This window comes from Balaenoptera physalus, assembly GCF_965194825.1.
Source record: "Balaenoptera physalus genome assembly, chromosome: 3".
NCBI lineage: Eukaryota > Metazoa > Chordata > Mammalia > Artiodactyla > Balaenopteridae > Balaenoptera > Balaenoptera physalus.
Window position 1 is genome coordinate 111,721,146 of NC_138890.1, and position 24,458 is coordinate 111,745,603.

Consider the following 24,458-nt stretch of genomic DNA (forward strand, 5'->3'; position numbering starts at 1 on the left):
ATTTAAAAAAAAAAAAGTAAGGGAGAGATACCTTAAATACATGGTAGAGCATATATGAAGTTGCTACATTTTATGATATAAAAAAAAATTACAGGGTCAGAATAAACAAAAACAAGAGATATTGAGTATGTCCATATGAGGAATCCAATGTTTATAAAATAAAATTCCAATAATAAACTAGTAGATTCACTAAAAACAACAACAATGTAATCCAATACCTTGAAAATTATCTTTAATTAGCAAGTGAAACACATATTAGTAAATTCAATTCTTCCTGCATGAATACTCCTCTTTGGCCAAGATACAAGAATGTCCAATGAAACATAACACAAAATATCCAGGAAGTTGCCCACTGATATAAATGCTTTTTATTATAAAAAGGGACCTAGCTCCAAACTAAATAAAGATGTACATCAAAATAAATGATCAAATTTTCAAAAACAAAAATCATATTAAATTTTTTGTGTCTTTTAGTATGGTATCTTGCTTGCTCAGAAAACATGGACAAATGATGACCATGACCAATTTCACAGAACTGCTGTTATTTGGAAATGCCTAATTTTTGGTTAAACCTTGTTTGGAAATTATCTGTAATAGAGATATCTATTTAACTGATGGCCAATAAGATTCAATCAAGTTAGACTATTCTAGGACATGAAGATCATGGTTAGGGAGTTAGATGAAAACATTCAGTTCAGGTATATCTGGTTTAATATCTAAGGAGGTTCTTAGACTCAGGACAAAATGAAAAAGAGGGTGGTAATAATTTGAGAACAAAAACAACTAGATAAACACAGAAAGATTAAGGTACATATATAGCTAATTAAAATGTATGATACAGATAGAGCTTTATTAAGTCATTACTTTATCCTAAAAACTCAAGTTATATGGTTGTCAGTGAGGGAGTGGAACAAAAATGAACTGAGCATAAGTCATGTGCTGAGAATTTTACATATATGGTTTTATCTTCAGAACCATTCTAAAAACAAGAAAACTGAAATCCAGCAAGGTGTAGTAAAGATAGAAGTGTATTCAAAACTAGGTCTATCCAACACACTGCCTTGAAAGTGTCTCAACCCTAGACAGCCTCTTTATGAGTCTCATATTTAACTTTACTTCTTAGCTCTCAGCCTCTCTCTGAATTATCTCATTTTATAACTATCAAGGTACTGAATTGCTTTTCCTTAACCTATAAACAAGGTATCACAATGTATTAACACAAATCTAAATCATGACCTGATGTATAACCCAAAATAACCCAGGTACAGACTTCAAATAGTAGAGGGAAAGTTCTTTATACAACTTTACTATACCTTCTCTACAAACAACTGCTTTATTTTAGATTATTCTAACCACAAACAGAATTTTCAAAGTATAGAGCCAATCCTTCTTCTACTAATGAGAAGAACTCATGAAATTCTAAAGAAAAACATTCTTTGAGTCTATATGGCTCAAGACAGGAACTCCTAACATCACTTGTTTTAAAATTAGAGAAGTGAAGAGTTACTAGAGTAATGACAAATTTATGGCCAGTAAACATGTCTATATATATAAGTATTCCTCTTCCCTTTCCCCACATTCTGACTTCTTTTATTTCCTAATACAAATTCTGTCTTAAAGCCAAACTTACTGTATTTTGAGATATAAACAGAAAAGAATTCATAACCCACTAGCTTAACCAATACAAAAAAGAACTCATAACCCATTGGTTGCCTTGGTAAAAGCCATAAACCTCTACATAGCATTACCTATGATATATTCGTGCTGAAAAAAAAAAAAAACAATTCAACAGAATCAGATCAAACCTCCGATTTATAGGAAACACAAGGGATGAAGGAACATGTTAAATGGCACTAAAGGGATGCAATCAGCAAAATCTAAACAGTGGGACACTTCACGGGGCAACTGACAGTTTTTTCAACAAATAAACTTCAGTGCAAAAGGGAGAGGGGGGTTGGACTATTTAAGTTAAAAAAGACTTAAAAGCCACAAGAAACTGCAACTTAAAGACCTTATTTAAATCTTGACTCAACCAACAAACTATTAAAATTTATGAAGTAGTAATTTGAGGAATTTGAAGACAGATTAGGTACTTGGTAGTACTAGGGAATTACTGTTAATTTTTTAAGCTATGTTAATAGAATCGTGGTTATGTTTTCTACAGTGTCCTTACTTTTTAAAGATACATGTTAGAATATTTACAGATGAAATGATATGATGTCTGGGATTGTTTAAAAATAATATAGAAAAGAAGAGTGAAGTTTGAGTAAGATATAAATGAAATGAGATGGGCCATGAGTTGATAACTGTTGTGCTAGATAATAGGAATCCATTATTCTCTCTACTGTTACATATGTTTGAAATTTTCCAGAATAAAATGTATAAAAAGAAAAGTGGTAAGCTGTGACAAAGTGAGAGAGTGGCATGGACATATATATACTACCAAACGTAAAATAGATAGCTAGTGGGAAGCAGCCGCATAGCACAGGGAGATCAGCTCGGTGCTTTGTGACCACCTAGAGGGGAGGGATAGGGAGGGTGGGAGGGAGGGAGATGCAAGAGGGAAGAGATCTGGGAACATATGTATATGTATAACTGATTCACTTTGTTATAAAGCAGAAACTAACACACCATTGTAAAGCAATTATATTCCAATAAAGATGTTAAAAAAATAAATAAAAGAAAAAGAAAAGAAAAAGTGTTTTCAAAAAAATGTTCTTTGACCATCAGAATAATTGTTTGTATAGGGTACTTCTGTAAAAAAGAAAAAGTCGTCTATTAGAAGTTTATTCTTACATATATAATTTAATACTTCAAAATTTAGGAGCCTATCTAAAGAAGTATGGATCTCATTATTGGTCCTAGTAAATACTCCTATCTGATAAACATTACACCAGGGATACTAGTGCATAATGCACTGGTGAATTTTATTATACAATAATGAATCAAAGATACTAAGGATAAAAAATCTGTTTCGTATAATCAACTGAAAAGCTGATAATAAAAATACCTAAATTATTTCAATATTTATCAGCTATACATTAATAATTTGGTCTTTGGACTTCCCTGGTGGTCCAGTGGTAAAGAATCTGCTTGCAATGCAGGAGACGTGGGTTTGATCCCTGGTCGGGGAACTAAGATACCACATGCCGCAGGGTAACTAAGGCCATGCACCACAACTACTGAGCTCGCACGCCTCAGCTAGAGCCCGCGTGCAGCAAACTACAGAGCCCATGCACTCTGGAGCCCATGCACCACAACCAGAGAGAGAAAACCCGCACGCCACAATGAAAAAGATCCTGCATGCCTCAACGAAGATCCCGCGTGCCGCAATTAAGACCCGACGCAGCCAAAAAATAATAAAAAGAAAATAAATAATGAAATAAAATAAACAAGTATTTTTAAAAATAGTAATTTGGTCTTAAGGCCAAAATGTGTAAAAAATTTTAATTGAACAAAATGTTCAATATGAATCATAAGTATATTCAAAGATTGCACAGAATATCCACAATAAAGAAACCAGAAGTAATAATTGTACTGAAACTTTCCAAAATTTCCCATCCTATGGCACATCATTAGACTCATGACATCTTAGATTTTTTTATCTAACCAATATAAGTCAAACACCTATTATAGTTCCTGGCTCGTAATCAATAAACGATTCTAACTTAAATGGCTGAATTCATTTAATCTGTACCAATTTGAATGACTCTAGTTTATACTTTTCCTCCTCCATTCTCAACTGAAGAGTTCTGTATTATTAGCTGTCACTAAACATTGGTCAGAGAATGCCATCAGTGTCTTGGTCCATGCCCCACCACAATTCAGGTTAAAAGTGTTCATTCACCCAACATTTAGAGAGAATTTGTTGATTTTTGTTACCCAATACAGACTCCCTACTGGTAGCAATAAAACTTCGAGTGACCCCCCTCACATCTGCTATTCTTATCCACAGGCTATGAGCAAGCTGACTTTTGGCCCCAAGTTCCAGCAGAACACAGACCCGGGCTAAACCAACATTACATTTTAATCCCCAGTAACTGATTCAAAGATGAGCATGTGATTCAAGTTAGGACAACTAAGGCCAGTAAGCCTCAATTTCAGGACTTTTATTTGCATATAGAGGATAGATACTCTTCTCTACTGGATTTGGTGTTACGACGCTGTAAGACTGGAGCTGTTGGGAATAAAACCAGGAAAGCAGAAAGTAGAACTGAGGGGTGGCCAGCAGGTCAGATCTGATTTCAGCAGCACCAGAATCTAGATCTAACTGTGTGTTTTAGGTGTGAGGCCAAGAAATTCCTTTTTCCTTAAGCTACCTGTGTCAGTCTTTGGAATCAGGCATATTTCAGGACGAATCTTCATTGTCATTCATTGGTTATGTGAATTATCTCAAAGTACGTGCAAAAGAGTTGTAAGTAAGCAAATGTATATACTCCATCAGTGGTATAAGTACACACTCTGGGAAACACTCTATTAAACATAATATTCAATACCAAACAGGAAGTTTTACATTTTCAGCTTTATGTGCTTCCATTCTTATCAAATCCAAAACACATGGCATTTCAAAAACACTGGGACTTTGTTGTCACTACATAATAAATAACCAGTGAACAGGTGGTTCAAGAAGACAATTGGTAAATATTTTGCATGAGGCGCTAATGATTCTAGAAAAAAAAATCATAATATGTCTATTCAAAACAAAGGTTCAAGTCTTGGTTACAGGGCAAAAAATGTTTCCCAAGTTTTAAAAATCACTAATTAATATTCTAATGCTTTCTCCTTAAAACTCAACATCTTACCTCAAAATATTGGCAAAGCCTCCCCAAAAGAGGGATCCAGTCAATTTAAATTTTAAAATTGTGTTTTTGCTTCTGTCTTTAATACACTGAAAATAGATCAAAAGCCTTTTATGAACCTCTAAGCAAAGCTGTTTCTTCATGTTTATCAAGTTATTTATAGAAACAAATGTAGCTTCTGCAAGAACATATGACCTCAATTGTACTTTGGATTCACTGTTCACAATATAAACATAACATTGCAATATGGTAACATGATTAGATTACTGTACAAAAGCCATCAATCTTTGCTATCAGAAAAGAGAAGCAATGAGAGGACCAGTCCCAATACCCATGGTTTATGCTCTTCTAGGACTGCGTGGACCATTATTATTCTAAGAATGTTAAGTTTAACCTTCTAGAAGTCTGCAAAACAGATGTAACGTTGTTTGTGTGGTCCCAATGACTTGATATAAAGGTTTCCAACATCTATTTTTCACCAAGTGCTCTGTTATATTACAGTGATAGTCATATGGGAATTAACAGTGGTGACCTGTGATACTCAACCAAACATATTGACTTTACTTGCTCATTACCCTACAGATTTTCTTCTGAGGCATAGTTTTCAGATAATAACCAGGACAAATTTCTTCATTACAGTTAAACTTCAGAAACTTATGTTTTCTCTATTGCTAAATTCTCAGAGCACAAATTTTTGGTTCCCAAAAGTAATATCTAAGGCATGACTTGAGCCAATTTCTGTAAGAATAATGCTTAAAATGAAGAGGTTGGTTCCTAAACACAATATTATGGCAAGATTTTTTTTTAATTCATTTTAGAGATGAGTATCACAGCACCACTAATTTACAAAGTTATAAATTGCAACCATGCTGTAATTTTTTAAAAAACACTTAAGTTAAACCTACATATAGAACTATATTAATATACTATATTATACATGTATCTACCTACAAATTACCAAAGAAGCATCAATAAATTTTTTAAATTTAACTTTTGAAGTGCCCTAAAGTTTAGACAGATGTTATCCTATTTTCTCTGAGATTTTCTCTGAGCAGCTGTTCATTTGGACATGCTCCTTATTTATTGATATACTGTGTTCAATGCTAGGGTCACATTTCTTAAACAGGAACTTGGCAACTTCCAAATTCTATGGTAAATATTGACATATCTCAGCATGTCAATATTTATACTGTCAGGACACTTTGATGAGTCTCTTCAACAATGGCTGCATCTTATTTCTTGGCAGCCACTTGTTTCTGTTCCAACTGAGCAAGATCTTTCTTTATTCAATAAAATTCTCACTAACCGTTCAGACAAAATTACAAGTAAGCTAATAGCATCCTCTCACACAAAGACCAGATTGAACTCCTTGCTTATTTCAACATTTTGGTCACTTCTGCAGGGTTAGTAAAGCTCAAAGAAACAAGGCACAAATTCAGGAGTGTACTCCAAGTAATACTTGTTTTTGACTGCAGCAATTCCAAGCCTAATCATCATTTTCAACCCCATTGCTAAGGGTGAAGCCGCCGAAGCATTTTCAGAATTTATAGAATTAAATTATTTCCTTTTTTGTTAGTCCTAAAAGCTAGACAAATTTATAAAAGATTGGTTTACAGACTGCAACAATGATGATGATAGTCAGAGAGAAGTTTGAATCCAGAATGCCTGCCATAAAAGGTAGTTGGAAAGTCTGGCTCATTATCTAGAATTAAACAGTGTTTTACATGCAAAATTAGTGTACCTAACTTTTGTGCCAAGTATCAGAAATCATGTTAACAAACTAACCATCATTAACTCAATCTTAAGAGCAAATTTCCATCATTGGGAGAAAATCTGTGCACTACCTTGTAAATACCCTGGGATTTCCCAACAGCACAAAAACAAAAGTTTAATTTAAAGCTATTGGCAATACTGGCATCTAGTAAAAGCATGAATGCTTCATCAACAGTTTGGAATTCTCACACAGATTTTTTCTTTTGGGCAACGAAAGTCTCAGTGGTGTTTTTCTTCTAGAAAGAGCCCAATTTTATCAATATTAAAAATTTGCTGACTATAATAACCCTCTGTTCACTGATTTCAGCCAGTGTTTTAGAAAAAGACACAACTCACTTTCTCATCAGCTTCACAAAGGACAAGGAACAAACTGCCCAGGGCTATAAAATGCATTAATTACCTCCTACTAGTACAAAAAGAACTAGCTTGAAGATAGCCACCTTCTTCCTTGAAAACAAGGTATTGCAAATAAAGCATTGATTTTATACTCAGAAGACCCAGATTGAAATCAAAACTCTACAGCTTCGTAGCTGAGTGACTTTGGTCATGCCATTAATGCATTAAAATGCTCACTGACTACATCCTATGTACCAGGTTTTCATATCTCAAAGATGAGTAAGACATATCCCCAGCTCTCTGGTGAGATAGAAACACCCAAAGAGGATTATTATACAAGCTTGTAAAGTGCAGAGGCAGGGTGGGAGCTCATCTGAAAAGTAGCACGTTAACCAGCCTGAAATTTCAGGGGAGGCTTCCTTGAGTTATATCTGATATAAATCTTAAAAGGTGGAAAAGGTTTAGGAGTGGAAGGAAAAAGATAAGGAAACACATTCCAGGCAGAAGAAGCTGCATGAGCAAAGGCTTGGAGACAAGAAATAGCAATGATATATCGAAATGAACAATTCACAGTTTCAGACTGACTGGTGACACTAACAAGAGCATTTGGGGGAGCAATAGCCATGTTGAAGGGATCTCAAGAAAGAACAGTAGAAGGGAAATTGGGACTTGGGGCATAGAAACTCCTTAAAGGATTTTTGCTCAGAGGAGCAAATAAATGGGGTTGGAAGTAGAGAAAAGTTAAAAGAAGCATTTCTTAAGGTGAAAGAAATAACATGCAGGTCAATCAAAATTTTATGGGTCTTAATCTAAGAGCCATGGGGAAAGAGAATTTAAAAAGAGGGAGAGAAAAAGGACAAAGACGAACACTAGATAACAAAAAACTTCAATCTCAGTCTATGGAGACTAGCTGGGGATCAAAGAAAACGAGTTAAGTAAAACCATTGTCTTTTAATATATGAGAATATCATTGAATGAGGGAAAAAAAGGAAGTCAGATAAAAGGAAATAATCAACGCTATCAATACTAGACACAAAGTAAAAAGAGAAGAGGGAAGAAAGTGGTCTGGTGATAGAAAAGCGATAACAATTTAATTTTAAATACCATTAATTTAAAAAACATTTTATTGAGTGCCCAACATGCAAGTCAATCAGCCCTCCACCATTATCCCTCCCTTCAAAGAGTTTTTAATTAAGTGAAGAAAGCAAGCCAGGCACACAACAGGCAACCCTTACTGAGTGCTTAGTGTATGTCAAATACCTGGCTAGATGACTTACTTGTAATAACTCATTTAATCCTTACAATACTGGGGAAGCCTATGCATTCTCTCCACAGAAAAACATAAATACATACTATTTTTGCATACAATCCTACTGAACCCATGAAACCAAAGTTAAAAATACTCTTCTGGATGCAGGAGAGACAATAATTTTTGAAGAAGGAAATGATAGAGTCAGATTTCATTTTTAGTAAGTAAGAAAATGATCCAAGACAGTTTGAAATGAGAATCCATAGCAGAGCTATGGAAAGTAGACTTCTGAAACAGCAATGAAAGATAGTACTTACATTAGTTCACTGGCAGTGAAAACCAAGAGCAGGGAGTTTATGTGCTTAATGACCATATAGCTCAATTACCACCTCCCTAGAGATCTTGCCACACATCAGATAACTTTGTTGCTGTGATACATGAAAAACAAACTACACATTTACGTATGTTCAGCCTTATCTATTGCTATTTGGGTTCCTCTATGGGTAACTTTAAAATAACTGACATTGTTCTTTCCTGTTTTGAAGCTGAAGTACATAAGAGCCCATGGCCTAAAATTTATTCAAATCCATAAATATAGTAAATCAATTGTGATCTCTAACAACTTCAGTTTCCTGGTGCACTTCAGGTATTACATATTACCCTAAGCGTTCATAAAGATGAAGACAATCTTCACATGAAAGCAAAATGTCTGCAGACACAGTTACTACTTTAGAAGCCAAGCTTGATGAGTTGCACAACATAATTTCCATAACTAAGCCAAGGTTATTTAATTTGAATGGCAACACTTGCAAGGTATACTCTAAAGCAATCAAAAGCCAGAGCATTATGGCTTGTTTTTTGATAGGAGGAGGGTACAGTACGTTTTTATACATTTCTTATTCCCCTCTTCCCCATGCCCATTAAATTTCTGGAAGGAACAGGCCATCTTTATTCCTCTGCTGCACTCTCATGATCCCATGAATAAAGCTCAGTTAAATACTTGCTAAATTTGTGTATTTGACCAACTCTTAACAATTCAATAGATTCAAAAGTAAAGTTAGTTATGGTTTAAAAAAAAAAAAAGAAAAAAGAAAACGTGTTGGCTGTAGCCAACGATGTAATCACAGGAGAAACCCAAATGTTCTAATCACTGTGTTGCCCTAAATATAGAAGGGTCTCATAGTTTGGCCAAGAACAGCACATAAATCAACACCTCATGTAAGTTTCCTTTCCTCTTTTTCTCTATCCCACTTTAAGTCAAAGCATTAAAAAACTGATAACATTCTATAAAGAATCTCGGGGTGGGGGGAAATAGAGCCTTATCTAATGGGATTATTAAAATTAGAGAAAGCTAAATAATAATACTACTGATTAAAAGAAAAAGTTGGCATGTTATTGGTCTTGCAGCTGGACTCCTTCTCTGGAGTACCTAATCAACTACTGAACTCAGGAAACGCAGTTCCTTTCCATTTGTTACCACATAAAGTTCCTTCCTGACCCCAACGGGCCTAGTACGTTTCAGCCCCAGATGGAACCCATTTACAATTTACAAAATGCTGGGGATTGGAAGAGAGAGACGCCAATGTTAGAGAAATAATCCAACACCTTCTCAACACAACCCACCGAATTCAAGTGTCCTCCTAATTCCACAACTTTACAGGGCATTTCAAAGGCGCTTTACATTCCAAAGACTCTCTCAGGTGCAAAGGGAGAAACTGTAAAGGGAGCCCAGGAGATGAACGCCCTGCGTGTAAGCCCAGGGAACCCAGGTGTTCCCGAAGAGTCCATAAACAGAAGGGCCAAAAGCTTACACATCGTGGGGGGAGGGGCTCCAAGCAGGAAAAAATGTGCGCGCTGCGGAGTTCTACAAAGCTAAAAAAGAAGAGAAAAAAAAAGAAAAGAACTGGACCACCGAGGCAGTCGCCACTTCCGGACCCTACCTGTCAGTAACTCCACTTCCGGTCTCCTCCAAAAGGCCCGCTCCCACAGGCAGACATCCAGCAGCCAATGAGAGTGTCATTTACTTCCGCGGGGCTGAATGACGGCATTTACACCCCGCCCTTTCCGGTAGAGAGGAGCCTATCGTAGAGTCTGAGACGTGCGGCTCAGGAGGAGGTACCCTGACAGGCCCAACCAGACCGCGGAAGGAGCGAGAAAGGCAAGCCGGCCTGTACGCCTCTTCCGCCCCGGGCCCGGAAGGGTGATGTGGCTGGGGTTTCGCCGGCCTCACTATGGTAAGAACCGGGGCTTCGGGGTCGCGGCTGAGCTTTGTGAAGGGGCTGCGGGCCCGCACAAGGGCTGGAGGGTTGGGCGGCGATCCCGGGTCCCCGGCTAGGGAACCCTGTCACTGACTTGATTTTCCCGGGCCTCGGAGGATGCACAGGCCCGGGAGCCATGTGGCCCCTCCACGTCCAACCAGGGAGAACCAGGGCCGGCAGCCCAAGAAAGACCCCGGGGCCGCGGAACCCCTCCTCACACGCCGAGGCCACTTTCCTGACTTGTTTCGAAGAAGTGCGCTGGTTTGGTTTAACCCATCGGTTACTTAGACTCTTTGTGGTCATTTTGAGGCATTAGAGCTGCCCGGGTTTGCGCTTGTTATTTTGCGGCGCCTTATCTCTCTGCGGGCCTGATCCAGGTTTTTATTTCCCTGTTGTCAAATAAGCCCCAAGTGCTACACCTTAATTTTCACATGTTGAATTAGTGGCCTTTTAGGTCCCTCCAACTCCATTCTCTCAACTTTAGAGATGCTACTTTATGAGCTATATTTTAATGATTGGAGTTGTCTGCGGAGGTGGCTTCTCTTCTAGGAGCTTAATGTGCTTGGAGTGTGTCTGGCCTCGGGCCTTCCTCCCCTTCCACACATTAAGAAGGTTTTATGTGTTATTTTGTCTTATTGCAGATTCCTTTAATAGTTTGGGCCTTTTAGAAAAGCTTGAAATAAGTCACAAAAGATCGCAAAATGCTTACGTCTCCAGGTTGAGAAAAATAAAGCCAGTATAGGCAGAGGACAGAGGTAATAATCAGTAGTAATAGCAAAAGTCTCCCAAGCTATGTCTGCAGGCATTTCACTTTTGTTACGGTAAATGCCAACAGCCTCTACACCAGGCCCTCGCGGTGAATGTATGAGGTCCATGTGCCAGATTTGCGTTTATGAGCATATTTATGGGGAAAAGATGCATGCCTTTTATTATAGTATCAAAAGCAACCATGACAAAAAAGCTCTTCTACAGTGAAAAGTTGCTGAGCTTGTGTTTCCAGAAGTTCCTGCAGAATCCCATACAGCACAAAACCCTTAGACATTAATCGAAAACTCATTAATTGTTGTTTGCTTTATGCCAGCTACTTTGGTTATAGCTGGGGCATAAGTCACAGTGTCTTCCCTGGAGAAGTTTACCGTTTATAGAGGAGATGGCAGTTTATTAGAGGTTATTCCTTCCTTGGCCCACTTCTTTCTCCACCTACCACATGATAGGACGGATACACTTGTGTCATGAGTAAGCGGTTATTTAACTTAGAAAATGTGGTTCCTTTTTCAATTCAAAAAGAGTAGAGAAACTGTTACTCTTAATTCTTGCATATGCTCTTCGAGGCTGAAGTTGGGTTATTTTGCTCATAGTACAGTCAGAGATAGATTATTCTTTTCATCATCTTATTGTCTTATGTACTATCTAGAAGCAAGACATACTGTGTTTAAGATTAATAGTATTTGAATCATCTGGCCATACTTGTTTTTTCAAAGTAACTATAATAGCTCTCGTTTATTAGCACTTGCTATGTGCCAGGCTGCATTTGAAAAATCAGTTTATAAGCATTGTCTTATTTCAGGCTTGAAACTGAATATATGTTTGCAGGCAATGGAAGTCAGGCACAAGGAGACTGACGTGCTTGGGGTTATACACCTAGTAGGTAGTGAAGCCAGAACTCAAACTTATTTTAATGTCCAGATGCCGGAAGTCCTCATGCCGTTGTTAATAAAAACAACATAACTGAGGATAAAATACGTCGTAATGATTTGTTGCTCTCAAATATAACATGTCAATCAGACATGGGGGAAAATAGAAACAACTGCCCGGTGGTTAATTTTTCATTCCTGCTCTGTTCCTGTGAGCTTAAGTTGTCCACATTTCAGAAAATGTACATTGTAGTTGGAAGAGCTACACAATGAGGTTTCTTTTTGAGTTTGTACCTACACTTGGTATATTTGTGAGGTAGCCCAGTGATAATGACTTAAATCTGAATTACTGTATTTTAATGAATCCATTTTTTAAAATGCATTTGAAGACCATAAAATGTTTATCAGCAATAATAATTTACAACTATCAAAGCATAAACAGTCTGATAATTATATCATTTATGAATTAATACATTTAATTTCATCTCTTCCCAAGAAGCCTTCCCTGTACCTTCTATTTTCTTCTGCTCCTTTTAGGTATCTATTTGGACATCTGTACCCCATGTATATACCTCCAGTGTTTCTCTTGCATAGAAAACAGCAGTAAGGTGTTGCCTATATTTTTCCCTTCTCTAGGCAGAGCTCTTAAAGTAGAAACTACGTCTTTTAATCTCTACATCACAGTGTCAGAGTTGGTACTCAAATGAATGAGAGTCTGGGGATACAAAGTCATGTAAAACATGCTCATTGTCTTCAAGGATTTTACAGTCCAGTGGGGGAGAGTATTAAATAAGTAAATTTTATGTGTTAGCTGCTAGGACGTAGAGAGACGACATGTGTGGTGGAAAGAACATGGGCTTTAGACTGAGCCAAACAAGGTTAGAATCATTCCCAGGGCCCAGCCTTTGCTTGATCAACCTGAGGAAGTTTGTCTTCATTTCTTCCTCTGTTGATGTGTTACATGACTTACAGATATATTCATTTAATGCTCATAAACCCTGCAAAGTAAGACCTATTGCCCACATTTTATAGTTAAATATCAGAGAAAGGGTGTGAGATAGTGTCCCTCATCTTGTAGCTGAGATACATAGGAAATATGTTAGAAACAGAGGAAAGAATAATTGTGGCTCAGAACTGCTGGGGAGACATCCCCAAAGAAGTTACACTCTGACCTGTATATTAAGGAGTGAGTAGGGATTAGGGAAGGAATCATTAGCTAGAGCTGGGAAAGCATTTTCTATCCTTCAGACAGAAAAAGGAAATGGTAGTTACGGACACAAAGTGCATGAAGTCAAATAGTTGCTTGGGGACTGGCAGGAATAGAAGTTAAGCCGTGAAATGATGAGAGATGAGACTAGGAAGACTGGGGCCAGATCTTGAAGTCATTTCAAGGCCTTTATATTTTGATGATGTTTGTGTACCTGACAAAGACTGTGAGCAGGGAAGAGAATGGTGTGCATTTTGGAAAACCAACTGGTAACAATGTTCAGGGTCTATTTACACAGAAGATTAAAATCTGGAAGACTAGTTTAGAAACAGTACAGTGATAGTAGATGATTGAATGCCTTAACTCTTGACAATAGTAGTTAGGTTTGAAAGATAAGGATAAATAAAATCATTTTGATGGTGCTTAGTAAGGAGTGGTGAAGCACAACTCCAGTTTAGATAATTGGTTGGATTGCAAGGAAATATTAAGCACCTACTCTACCATGTGTTTTACATGCAGTGCTTTATTGAAAACTTACATTATTGGCCACAGTGTACATATGAAGAAAAAGGCGCAGAATGATTAAGTGTCTTGCCCAAGACCATACTGCTGATAAATAGTGAAGCTCAAATTTAAACTTAACAGCTCTGTTTGTCACCAAATCTTGAGCCCTTTTTATTATACAACAATGCCGATAATTCCACAGGAAATTCAAGAGGAAAAGCAGCATTTGTATGCCTCAGTGGTTGAGGGTGGAGGGAGTTTGTTAAGATGATAATTCTGTAGCTACTATTGCCTTTGCACCATCAATACAAATGGCATCACAGTAGAAAGGCAGGTATTTTCTTAGCATTATAAAAGTAGTTTTGACTGCATAAACCCATGAAAAGATTCCATAAACTACACTTTGAAAACTACTACCTCAGGCTAATAGGTAGGTAACTGAAGTAGATGCTGGTCTTCTGTAGCATACTGGCTTGTAACCTTGACTGCAAGTAAAAACTCCCAGGGAACTTTGAGAAAACTATATGCCCACCCAATTCAGTCCAATTTTCTGGGCATTGATTGTTTTTAAAAGCTCCAGGTGATTCTAATGAGTAGCCAGTGTTCCTACCCTGACTCGTTATATTTGCAGGTTTTTCCATTTTGTCATTCTTTGTCTTATCTGACTGCATGATCAGAGTACTTTTTTCATAGCAGAATTTGCACTTTTCCTTCAGAATAGTTTCTCTTATCAATCATTTAATAAGGACATGTGAAGTATTTACATCTCCATTTTCTTAAGTCTACTATTAATCATAGTTATATGTATGATTTCTCTTGTTAATACCTGTGACACTCTTGTTGCTTCATATTTAGATGTGAGGTGTCTGTAAAATAGCTCAAATTAAGCAGCACAAATATAGCAAATGCACTGTAGGTACCATGACAATGAGATGAAAATAGGCACAAATGACCACCCATGTTGCCAGTGGAGAACAGAGTTGAGGTGCAAAAGAAAATGTTAATATTTCTGTGTGTTATTAGAAATCTTTTCAGTCACCTGTGGTCACTTATCTTGGGCACACGGGGTGTTGGGTGTCTTTGCACATTCACATATTACCTTACATTTGTCCCTGTATTTTCACGTTCTCCATTTTAAGAGATAATAGTGGTGCATATGAATTTACAGGTAGAAACTAGCTGGGAAATGCTGACCTAACCTAGATTTGTAAATGATAAAATGCTGACCCACTTTTCCAGTGCTGTATAATTTCTATCACAATCAGGTCAGGAATGTCATTTCTGGGTTTCCGTCCACCTCCAGAAAGGGATCAACGACTTTAGTTTTGTGTAAAAACAGTAGGTTTTTAAAACAAGTAAAATTGTTAGTGTTTGGAGTTTTAAAAAATTTTGGTATTCAGTTAAACTGGAAGAATTAGTTAATATGTCAGTAGAAATGTATTTCCCACATAGTCAACATTTGAAGCTCCCAGACAGTGTTATGCATAAAAAGGGCCCTTAATCAATACATTGGTTAAATAATTTGTGTTGCTAATCCTAAAAATAAGTAAATAAGCTCCATGAAGCTCAAGTGATCCAGGACTAATGAATATACTGGAGGCTTAGTCGAAGTCTTTTCTGCAGATTAAGTACAGTTAGCAACCAGTCATTTAGCATCTTGGGCAGAGCACTGTTTAGCATATCAATATGTGTATTTCTTCTGCTTTTCTCAATGTTTCCTTCTTTGTTATGTTCTGTTGCTTGGATCTTTTCCCCGTTTTTTCCTCTATTCCTAATGTTTTGGGTATTCTTTTACTTAGAAGCATTTTTATTTATACAGCTAAAAATAAAACTCTGTATTGAATTCTTGCCCTTATATCCATACTTAATATAGTTTTAACGTTCAGGAATGACTGAAAATAAGAAATTATATCTTTATAGATAAAAATGATAGAAATTGAATCTGAAATAAATATTCCTAACTTTTCAAATTGACTTGAGAATAGAGATTTTTAAAGAGATGTGTCAACACTAGAGGTTATTTCATGTTTAGAAACTAAGCTTTGCATTGACCGATCTCTATCTTTCATTGATGAACAGTTTGATCTAGTGGTGACCAACTGAAAGTCTGAATTATTTTTGTTATTTCAGTGGCCTAACAAATTGCGATTTACTTCAGATTGATTATACAAAGTGACTAAGTCATGAAGTGTATTTCCTCTGGTTTGGATCAGTTAGTTTAGTACAATGATTTTAAGCATATCAGAAGCTCTAATCAGCTATGAGTAGTATGATGGGTCTGGAATATGGAGGGATAGTAAAAGGGGCCTTTGGAGAAAAAAAGTTTGGGATTTTCATATTGCCAGTTAGGGTCAGGGCAGGGCTCCTGTATTCCAGGACCGCAAAGGTTACCATTCTGATTGTATTTGAGGATGTGCTCCAGAAGTTGCTACAGGCAGCCCTGAGTCCAGGGAATGTTATTGGATACCTCTTTATAAAAAGGAAATGTTTGTAGGTGTGGTAGACAATGCCCTTCTCCCCAACCCCGTTTTAAAAAAACGAAACAAAACACTGTGAATATGTTATCTTACTTGACACAAGGGACTTTGCTTGTGTGATTCAGTTAAGAATTTTGGAATGGGAAGATTATCTTGAATTATGGGGAAACAGGGCAGTTTATTCACAAGGATCCTTGTAAGAGGGAGGCGGGACAGTCATAACATAACAAAAGAAGTTGTCAAGGTCAGAGTGATCCGGAAGTCACTAAGCTAAGGAATCAGGCAGTCTTTAGAATCTGGAAAAGGCAAGAAAAGAGATTCTTCCCTACAGCCTCCAGAAGAAACAAGTTGTCTTGTGTTTTATAACTCCTTAGTTCCAATGTGTGTTATTTAATGTTTAATAGTTAGCTAAGTTTATTAAACTGAATAGCGTGCCATTGTATACTCCCTGGCATTGTCACAGGGCATTGTCACAGGGTGTACTCGATGAAAATTAGGTAAACCTTAGGTTTGAGAACTATTTGAGGTCCAAGAATTTTCTGCCAGCCAGCTTGCCTACTCCGGCATCCAGAACTCTTGAGGATGTGTCTCTCTTACAAATTAAGTGGACTCAGAAAAACACATACCGTCCCATATGCAAGCACCTCGAGGCTGGCTGCTCAGTAGAACTTTCTCTGAATTCCAGTTAGTGATAAAAGATTTGGATGCTGAGGAGAAATTATCTCAGACCTTTATTTTACCCTACAGCCCGGTCCCTTACCATAAACATAAATATATTTGCTTCTTCATTCTGAATTTTCCAAAATATCATTGACAAGTAAATATAAGTGCAAAGCAATGTGAGGTTTCTCTTAAATAAAGAAAACATAGCATGCATTGTTAATTTGTAATGTAAGTGTGCTTTTGAATTTGTTAAAATGTTCTCTTGAATTTGTTAAAATGTTCATTATTTGCAATTGTTGTCAAGTTCTTGTTAGTTCAGCATTTTTCAGTGACTACTGTGCACTATTTTGTTTAATAGGCACAGGGGATTGATAAGAACCTCAATAAAATAGAGGAGACAATTACACTACAATTTTGGGTGGCAGGTTTGTGTGTAACACATAGGTGTACAAAGATCCAGACTCTGCTTGGTGTGGAGAGTAGGTTGTCCCTACTGACAAGGAACACTTTTCAGAAGAGATGACTCTTGAGTTGAGACCAGAAGGTTGAAACAAATAGATAGCATGTACAAAAGCACGGAGTACCTTGGAAAAGGTTGCAGGATTTGAAGGATCTGAGAAAAAAACATAGTAAATGAATTTTGCTTCCCTTATCACCTTTTTTTTTTAATCATCTTTCCCTCTATATTGTGATCGAATATGTTTGCTTTCTTCTTAGCTTCCTCCCTTCCCTTTAATAACATTTTCGTATTGAACATCTCAATTATTTTTCTGAAGAACAGTAACATCTGTTTCCTTTAACTCTGAGACTAAAATTTTATATCAGTGGGCAACAGATGCTAAGCATTAAGAGGAATGCTTAGGTAGGCTAAGCAGTGGTAGGCTAATGTCCGTGAGTTTTGAAACACTTGACCAGAGACTGAGTACATCTAAAAGACTGTACCACCTAAGATTATTTGTTTAAATTTAAGGGTCTATAAACCGCAGGAACAAAGTTGTATGTATCATATAGTGCATATTTGTAAATGGTTTTCAGTTGTAAATGGTTTCACACACAGATGTATATATACATACCCCACTTCTTTAATAATAGTATGTTTTTAAGTGCCTCTTAAAAATCTTTTATTTTGAAAAAATTCAAACATACAAAGGAAGAAAGAAGAGTGTAACGAAGTCTCAGATACTTAGCGTTTCATCATCAGCCCCACGCCTCCCACCATACACACTGGATTATTTAGAAACCAATCCCAGACATACCATTTAAGCATGTTTCTTTAACAAGACATTCAAGGAATAAAAAAAAGTATACGTTGCAAAATCATGAATTTAGATACTCCATTAGGAAGATGATAAACCTACTTTGCAAATTTCTTTTCCAACCACTTAACTAAGTGAATCCTTTGCTTAAAACAATAAGTCTGCTCATTATTCCCTGAACTTGCGAATTCCTGATTCTGTGGGGACGTTTTCCATGCTTTTGTCTCCTCTGGAGCCTGCTCTCTATTCTTTGCCATGTGACTGTGCCCTTTAAGGCTTGACTCAGTTCCTGCCTTCTCCTTGAAGATTCTCCTGACTTTTCTTTGGGAAAATGCCTCTTTTTTTTTTTCTTTTTCTTTTTTTGTGAGCATTGCTGAGTTATCATTTACATATGCTATGAGTTGCTATTGAGTTTTTAAAGTTTAATATTCTAACTCGATTATAACTACTGTGTGCTTCAGTTGTCTCATGTATAAAAGAAGGATATTAATAACAACTGCCTCAAATATGAGGATAAATAGGATAACCAAAACAAAGAATTCCGTGAATATCAGTTATTTTTGTTGTCAACTATAAACTGAAAAGAAGGAATCATGCTATGTCCTTTTTTTAAATTTAATATTTATTTTATATTGAGGTACAGTTGATTTACAATGTTGTGTTAGTTTCAGATGTACAGCAAAGTGATTCAGTTATACATGTACATATATCCATTCTTCTCAGATTCTTTTCCCATATAGATTATTACAGAATATTGAGTGGAGTTCCTAGTGCTTTACAGTAGGTCTTTATTGATTATCTATTTTATACATAGTAGTGTGTATATATTAATCCCCAACTCCTAATTTATCCCTCCCCCCCACCTCTCCCCTTTAGTAACCATAAGTTTGTTTTCAAAGTCTGTGAGTCTGTTTCTGTTTTGTAAATAAGTTCATTTGTATCATCTTTTTAGATTCCACATATGAGTGATATTATAATATTTTTCTTCCTCTGTCTGACTTACTTCACTTAGTATGATAATCTCTAGGCCCATCTATGTTGCTGCAAATGGCATTATTTCATTCTTTTTTATGGCTGAGTAATATTCCATTATATTATGTACCACATCTTCTTTATCCATTCTTCTGTTGGTGGATGTTTAGGTTGGGAGATTAATCCCTTGTCAGTCACTTGGTTTGCAAATATTTTCTGCCATTCTGTGGGTTGTCTTTTCGTTTTGTTTATGGTTTCCTTTGCTGTGCAAAAGCTTTTAAGTTTAATTAGGCCCCGTTTGTTTATTTTTGTATTTATTTCCATTACTCTAGGAGTTGGATCCAAAAAGATATTGCTGTGATTTATGTCAGAGTGTTTTGCCTATGTTTTCCTCTAAGACTTTATAGTGTCTGGCCTTACATTTAGGTCTTTAATCCATTTTGAGTTTATTTTTGTGTATGGTGTTAGGGAATGTTCTAATTTCATTCTTTTACATGTAGTTGTCCAGTTTTCCCAGCACCACTTATTGAAGAGACTGTCTTTTCTCCATTGTGTATTCTTGCCTCCTTTGTCATAGATTAGGTGACCATAGGTGTGTGGGTTTATCTCTGGGCTTTCTATCCTGTTCCATTGATCTATATTTCTGTTTTTGTGCCAGTACCAAACTGTCTTGATTACTGTAGCTTTCTAATATAGTCTGAAGTCAGGGAGCCTCATTCCTCCAGCTCCGTTTCGTTCTCAAGATTGCTTTGAATATTCAGGGTCTTTTGTGTCTCCATACATATTTTAAGATTTTTTTGTTCTAGTTCTATGAAAAATGCCATTGGTAATTTGATAGGGGTTGCATTGAATCTATAGATGGCCTTGGGTATTATAATCATTTTGAAAATATTGGTTCTTCCAATCCAAGAACATAGTATATCTTTCCATTTGTTTGTGTCATCTTCAGTTTCTTTCATCAGAGTATTGTAGGTTTCAGAGTACAGGTCTTTTGCCTCCTTAGCTAGGTTTATTCCTAGGTGTTTTATTCTTTTTGATGCGATGGTAAATGGGATTGTTTCCTTAATTTCTTTCTGATCTTTCGTTATTAGTGTATAGAAATGCACCCGGTGGGTAAGGTTGGTCCAGGGGTCTGTGCAGGCCTTCTGGTTGAAGGGACTGGTGCCTGCCTACTGTTGTGTGGAGCTGGGTCTTGTCCCTCTGGTGGGCAGGGCCGTGTCAAGGGGTGTGTTTAGAGCTGGCTGTGAGCTCAGTAAGGCTTTAGGCAGCCTGTGTGTTGATGGGTGGGGCTGTGTTCGCACCCTGTTGGTTGTTTGGCCTGAGGCATCCCAGCTCTGGAGCCTGCAGGCCATTGGGTGAGGCCAACATGGCAGCCAGTGGGTATTCCTTGGGCCTCCACCAGCAGTGTCCTTGCCCCCACAGTCACTCCCTGCCTCCCCAGGAGACCCTCCAGTCCCCATAAGTAGGTCTGACCCAGGCTCCTATGGAGTCACTGCTTTGCCCTGGGTCCCAGTGCACGTGAAACCTTGTGTTTGCCCTCCAAGAGTCAAGTCCGTTTCCCCCAGTCCTGTGGAGCTCCTACATTCAAGCCGCACTGGCCTTCAGAGCCAAATGCTCTGGGGGCTGCTTTTCCCACTGCCAGACCCCCAGGCTGGGGAGCCTGACGTGGGGCTCAGAACTCTCACTCCTGTGGGAGAACCTCTGCAATATAAGTACTTTCCTGTTTGTGGGTCACCCACCTGCCAAAAGCACCTCTCCTACTGTCTTGTTGTGGCTTCTTCATCTTTGGATGTAGAATATCTTTTTTGGTAGATTGGAGTCTTTTTTGTCAATGGTTGTTCAGCAGTTTGTTGCGATTTTGGTGTTTTCGTGAGAGTACATGAGCTCAAGTCCTTCTACTCCGCCATCTTGTCTCCTGTCTTGCTATGTACTTTTTTTGATCCAGTGTCTACCCTCATGCTCCAGACAAAGTAGATATGAAATACATGTTTAGTTATGTTGGCTAGGAGGAAGCCTGTGCTTTATATTTCATTAGATTATTATCAAATACTATTCATTGACAAATTCATATACACGTTCAAAATATGACCTTTAAAAATAAGCATTGTGAGATACTATGATTTCTCTCTAGAGTTGATCACCATTTCCTTTATTGATTTATTTCAAGTTTAAAAATATATATTACTTGCTTTCACAGATGCAAGGTTAAAATCCAGTTCAATTAAAAACCAAGACATATTAAATTTTATCCTTATTATATCCATGAAGAAATGATTTGCACAGAGAACAGCTATTAAAATAGTAATTACAAATCAATTTTACCTTGTTCAGACCATAATCGTAACACTTAGAAAATTTGAGAAATCCAGAAAAGTTGATAATTAGGTTAAAAACCTTCCAGTGATAATCATTTCATTGTCTTCTCTTTGCATAAAGGTTTACATAGCTACAGATATACTGATTGTGAAATCATGTTTTTCCATCACTTAGCATTGTACAGAAGCATTTTTTTGTCCTTAAAATATTGGCAAATAACATGTATACTTTTTTAAATGTTTTGAATAGATAGCAAATAAAAATCATTAAATGTGTAAAAGGTTAAAAAATATTATGACAGTTTCTGATAGCTAATTCTTTTTTTAGGATCTCCTGGCTATTCTTGCTTACTTATTTTTCCATATGAATTTCAGTATCAGTTGTCAATTTCAAAAAAAAAAAGTAACTTGTTGCAGTTGGGTTCATTTTAAACTTATAGATTAGCTTTACAGTATTGCCTTTCAATATAAGAACCTGGCATACCACTCCATTCTACTTTTGTATGCTTCAGTATGTTTTAAGGCTTTGTCAATTGGCCTTTGATGCCAATATTACAGATTTCTTGTTAAGATTATTCCTATATATTTTAGCATTTTGTTCTAATTGCTGTTATAAATGGAGTCCTTTTTTTCCATTTTGTTTCTCAACTGGTTGATATTGTAATTTTGATGATTGTTGATTTAAGTATTTTAAATATGTGCCTAGCCACCTTACTCAATTTTAATTCCCTTATGGTCTGTAATCATTTTTCACTAGATTCTTTTGGGCTTTTCAGGTAACACTTTATATTTGCAAGTAATAATTTCACCTTAAAATAGTTTTTTTTATAACTCTTATTCTTTGTCTAACTTCTGACTTTACAAGAAATACTTTTTTTTTAATTGAAGTATAGTTGATATTCTGTTAGTTTCTGGTGTTCAGCAAAGTGATTCAGATATATTTTTTTCAGATTCTTTTCCATTACAGGTTATTACAAGATATTGAATATAGTTCCCTTTGCTATACAATAAACCCTTATTGCTTATCTCTAAGCAATGTGCTAATCCCATACTCCTAATTTATCCCTCCCCATGTCCCTTTGCCCTTTGGTAACCATAAGTTTGTTTTCTGCGTCTCTGAGTCTGTCTCTGTTTTGTATATAGATTCATTTGTATTACGTTTTAGATTCCACGTATAAGTGATGTCATATGATATTTGTCTTTCTCTAACTTACTTCACTTAGTGTGATATTCTCTAGGTTCATCCATGTTGCTGCAAATGGCAGTATTTCATTCTTTTTGTGGCTAATATTCCATTGTGTGTGTGTGTGTGCATGTGTGTGTGTGTGTGTATGACATCTTCTTAAACCAATCCACTGTTGTTGGGCACTTGACTAGTTTTCAATGCTTGGCTATTGTAAATAGTGCTGCTATGAACACTGGGGTGCATCTATCTTTTCAAATTGGAGTTTCCATCTTTTCCAGATACATGCCTAGGAGTAGGATTGCTGGATCATATGATAGCTCTATTTTTCCTTTTTTAAGGAACCTCCATACTGTTTTCCATAGTGGCTGCACCAATTTACATTCCCACAAACAGAATAGGAGGGTTCCCTTTTCTCCACACCCTCTCCAGCATTTGTTATTTGTAGACTTTTTGATGAGAGCCATTCTGATGGGTGTGAAGTGATAACTCATTGTGGTTTGGATTTGCATTTTTCTAATAATTAGTGATGTTGAGCATTTTTTCATGTGCCTATTGGCCATCTGAATGTCTTCTTTGGAGAGATGTCTATTTAGTTTTAGGTCTTCTGCTCATTTTTTGATTGGGTTGTTTTCTTCATATTGAGTTGTATGAGCTGTTTTGTATTTTGGATACTATCCCCTTGTAGGTCTCATCCATTGCAAATATTTTCTCCCATTCCATAGGTGGTCTTTTCATTTTGTTGATGGTTTTCTTGGCTGTAAATAACTTTTAAGTTTGATTAGGTCCCATTTGTTTGTTTTGCTTTTTATTTCTTTTGCCGTCGGAAACTGATCTAAAAAAAATGTTGCTACAATTTATATCTGAGAATGTTTTGCCTATGTTTTCTTCTAGGAGTTATGGTGTCATGTCTTGTATTTAGGTCTTTAATCCATTTGGAGTTTGTATATGGTGTGAGGGAATATTCTAGTTTCATTGATTTATGTGTAGCTGTCCAGCTTTCCCAACGACACTTGTTGAAGAAACCGTCTTTTCTCCATTATATATTCTTGCTTCCTTTGTTCTGGATTAATTGACTGTAGGTGTGTGGTTTTATTTCTGGGCTCTCTATTCTGTCCATTGATCTGTATGTTTGTTTTTGTGCCAGTACCATGCTGTTTTAATTACTGTAGCTTTGTGTACTATTGTCTGAAGTCTGGAAGTGTTATGCCTCCAGTTTTGTCCTTTTTCCTCAGTATTGCTTCGGCAATTCTGGGAATTCTGTGGTTCTATGTAAATTTTAGGGTTATTTGTTCTAGTTCTGTGAAAAATGTCATGGGTGTTTTGATAGGGATTGCATTAAATTTGTAGATTGCTTTGGGTAGTGTGGCCATTTTAACAATGTTAATTCTTCCAATCCAAGAGCATGGGACATCTTTCCATTTCTTTGAGTTATCTTCAGTTTTCTTTATCAGTGTTTTATAGTTTTCAGCATATAGGTCTTTCACCTCCTTGGATAAATTTATTTCTAGGGTTTTCTTTTTTTTTTCTTTTTGAGATGATTTTAAACAAGATTGTTTTTTTACTTTCTCTTTCTGATAGTTCATTTTTGGTGTAAAGAAAAGCAACAGCTTTCTGTATATTAATCTTGTATCCTGCTACCTTGCTGAATTCATTTATTCTGCTAGTTTTTGTGTGGAGACTTTAGGGTTCTCTAAACAGAGTATCATATCATCTGCAAACAGAGACGGTTTTACTCTTCCCTTTCAATTTGGATACCTTTTCTTTTCCTTGTCTGATTGCTGTGGCTAAGATTTTCAATACTGTGCTGAATAGAATTGGTGAGAGTGTGC

General features: G+C 36.7%; 2 protein-coding genes across 8 annotated transcripts in view; one reads left to right on the forward strand and one right to left on the reverse strand.

Moving 5' to 3' along the window:
- The window catches only part of XRCC4 (X-ray repair cross complementing 4), a 265,655-nt gene extending 255,443 nt beyond the window's left edge, over positions 1-10,212 (reverse strand). For 2 of the 5 annotated variants that reach the window (XM_082458237.1, XM_082458234.1), the window contains exon 1: positions 9,781-9,962. In XM_082458237.1, the coding sequence (XP_082314363.1) occupies positions 9,781-9,822 (42 nt within the window). In that variant the 5' untranslated portion in view covers positions 9,823-9,962. The other 3 variants (XM_082458232.1, XM_082458239.1, XM_082458233.1) reach the window with 3 other exon arrangements.
- Positions 10,213-10,238: 26 nt separating this feature from the next.
- The window catches only part of TMEM167A (transmembrane protein 167A), a 36,214-nt gene continuing 21,994 nt past the window's right edge, over positions 10,239-24,458 (forward strand). For 2 of the 3 annotated variants that reach the window (XM_082458330.1, XM_082458331.1), the window contains exon 1: positions 10,239-10,391. In XM_082458330.1, coding sequence (XP_082314456.1) covers positions 10,389-10,391 — 3 coding nt within the window. In that variant the 5' untranslated portion in view covers positions 10,239-10,388. The remainder of the gene's footprint in view (positions 10,392-24,458) is intronic. The other variant, XM_082458332.1, reaches the window with a different exon arrangement.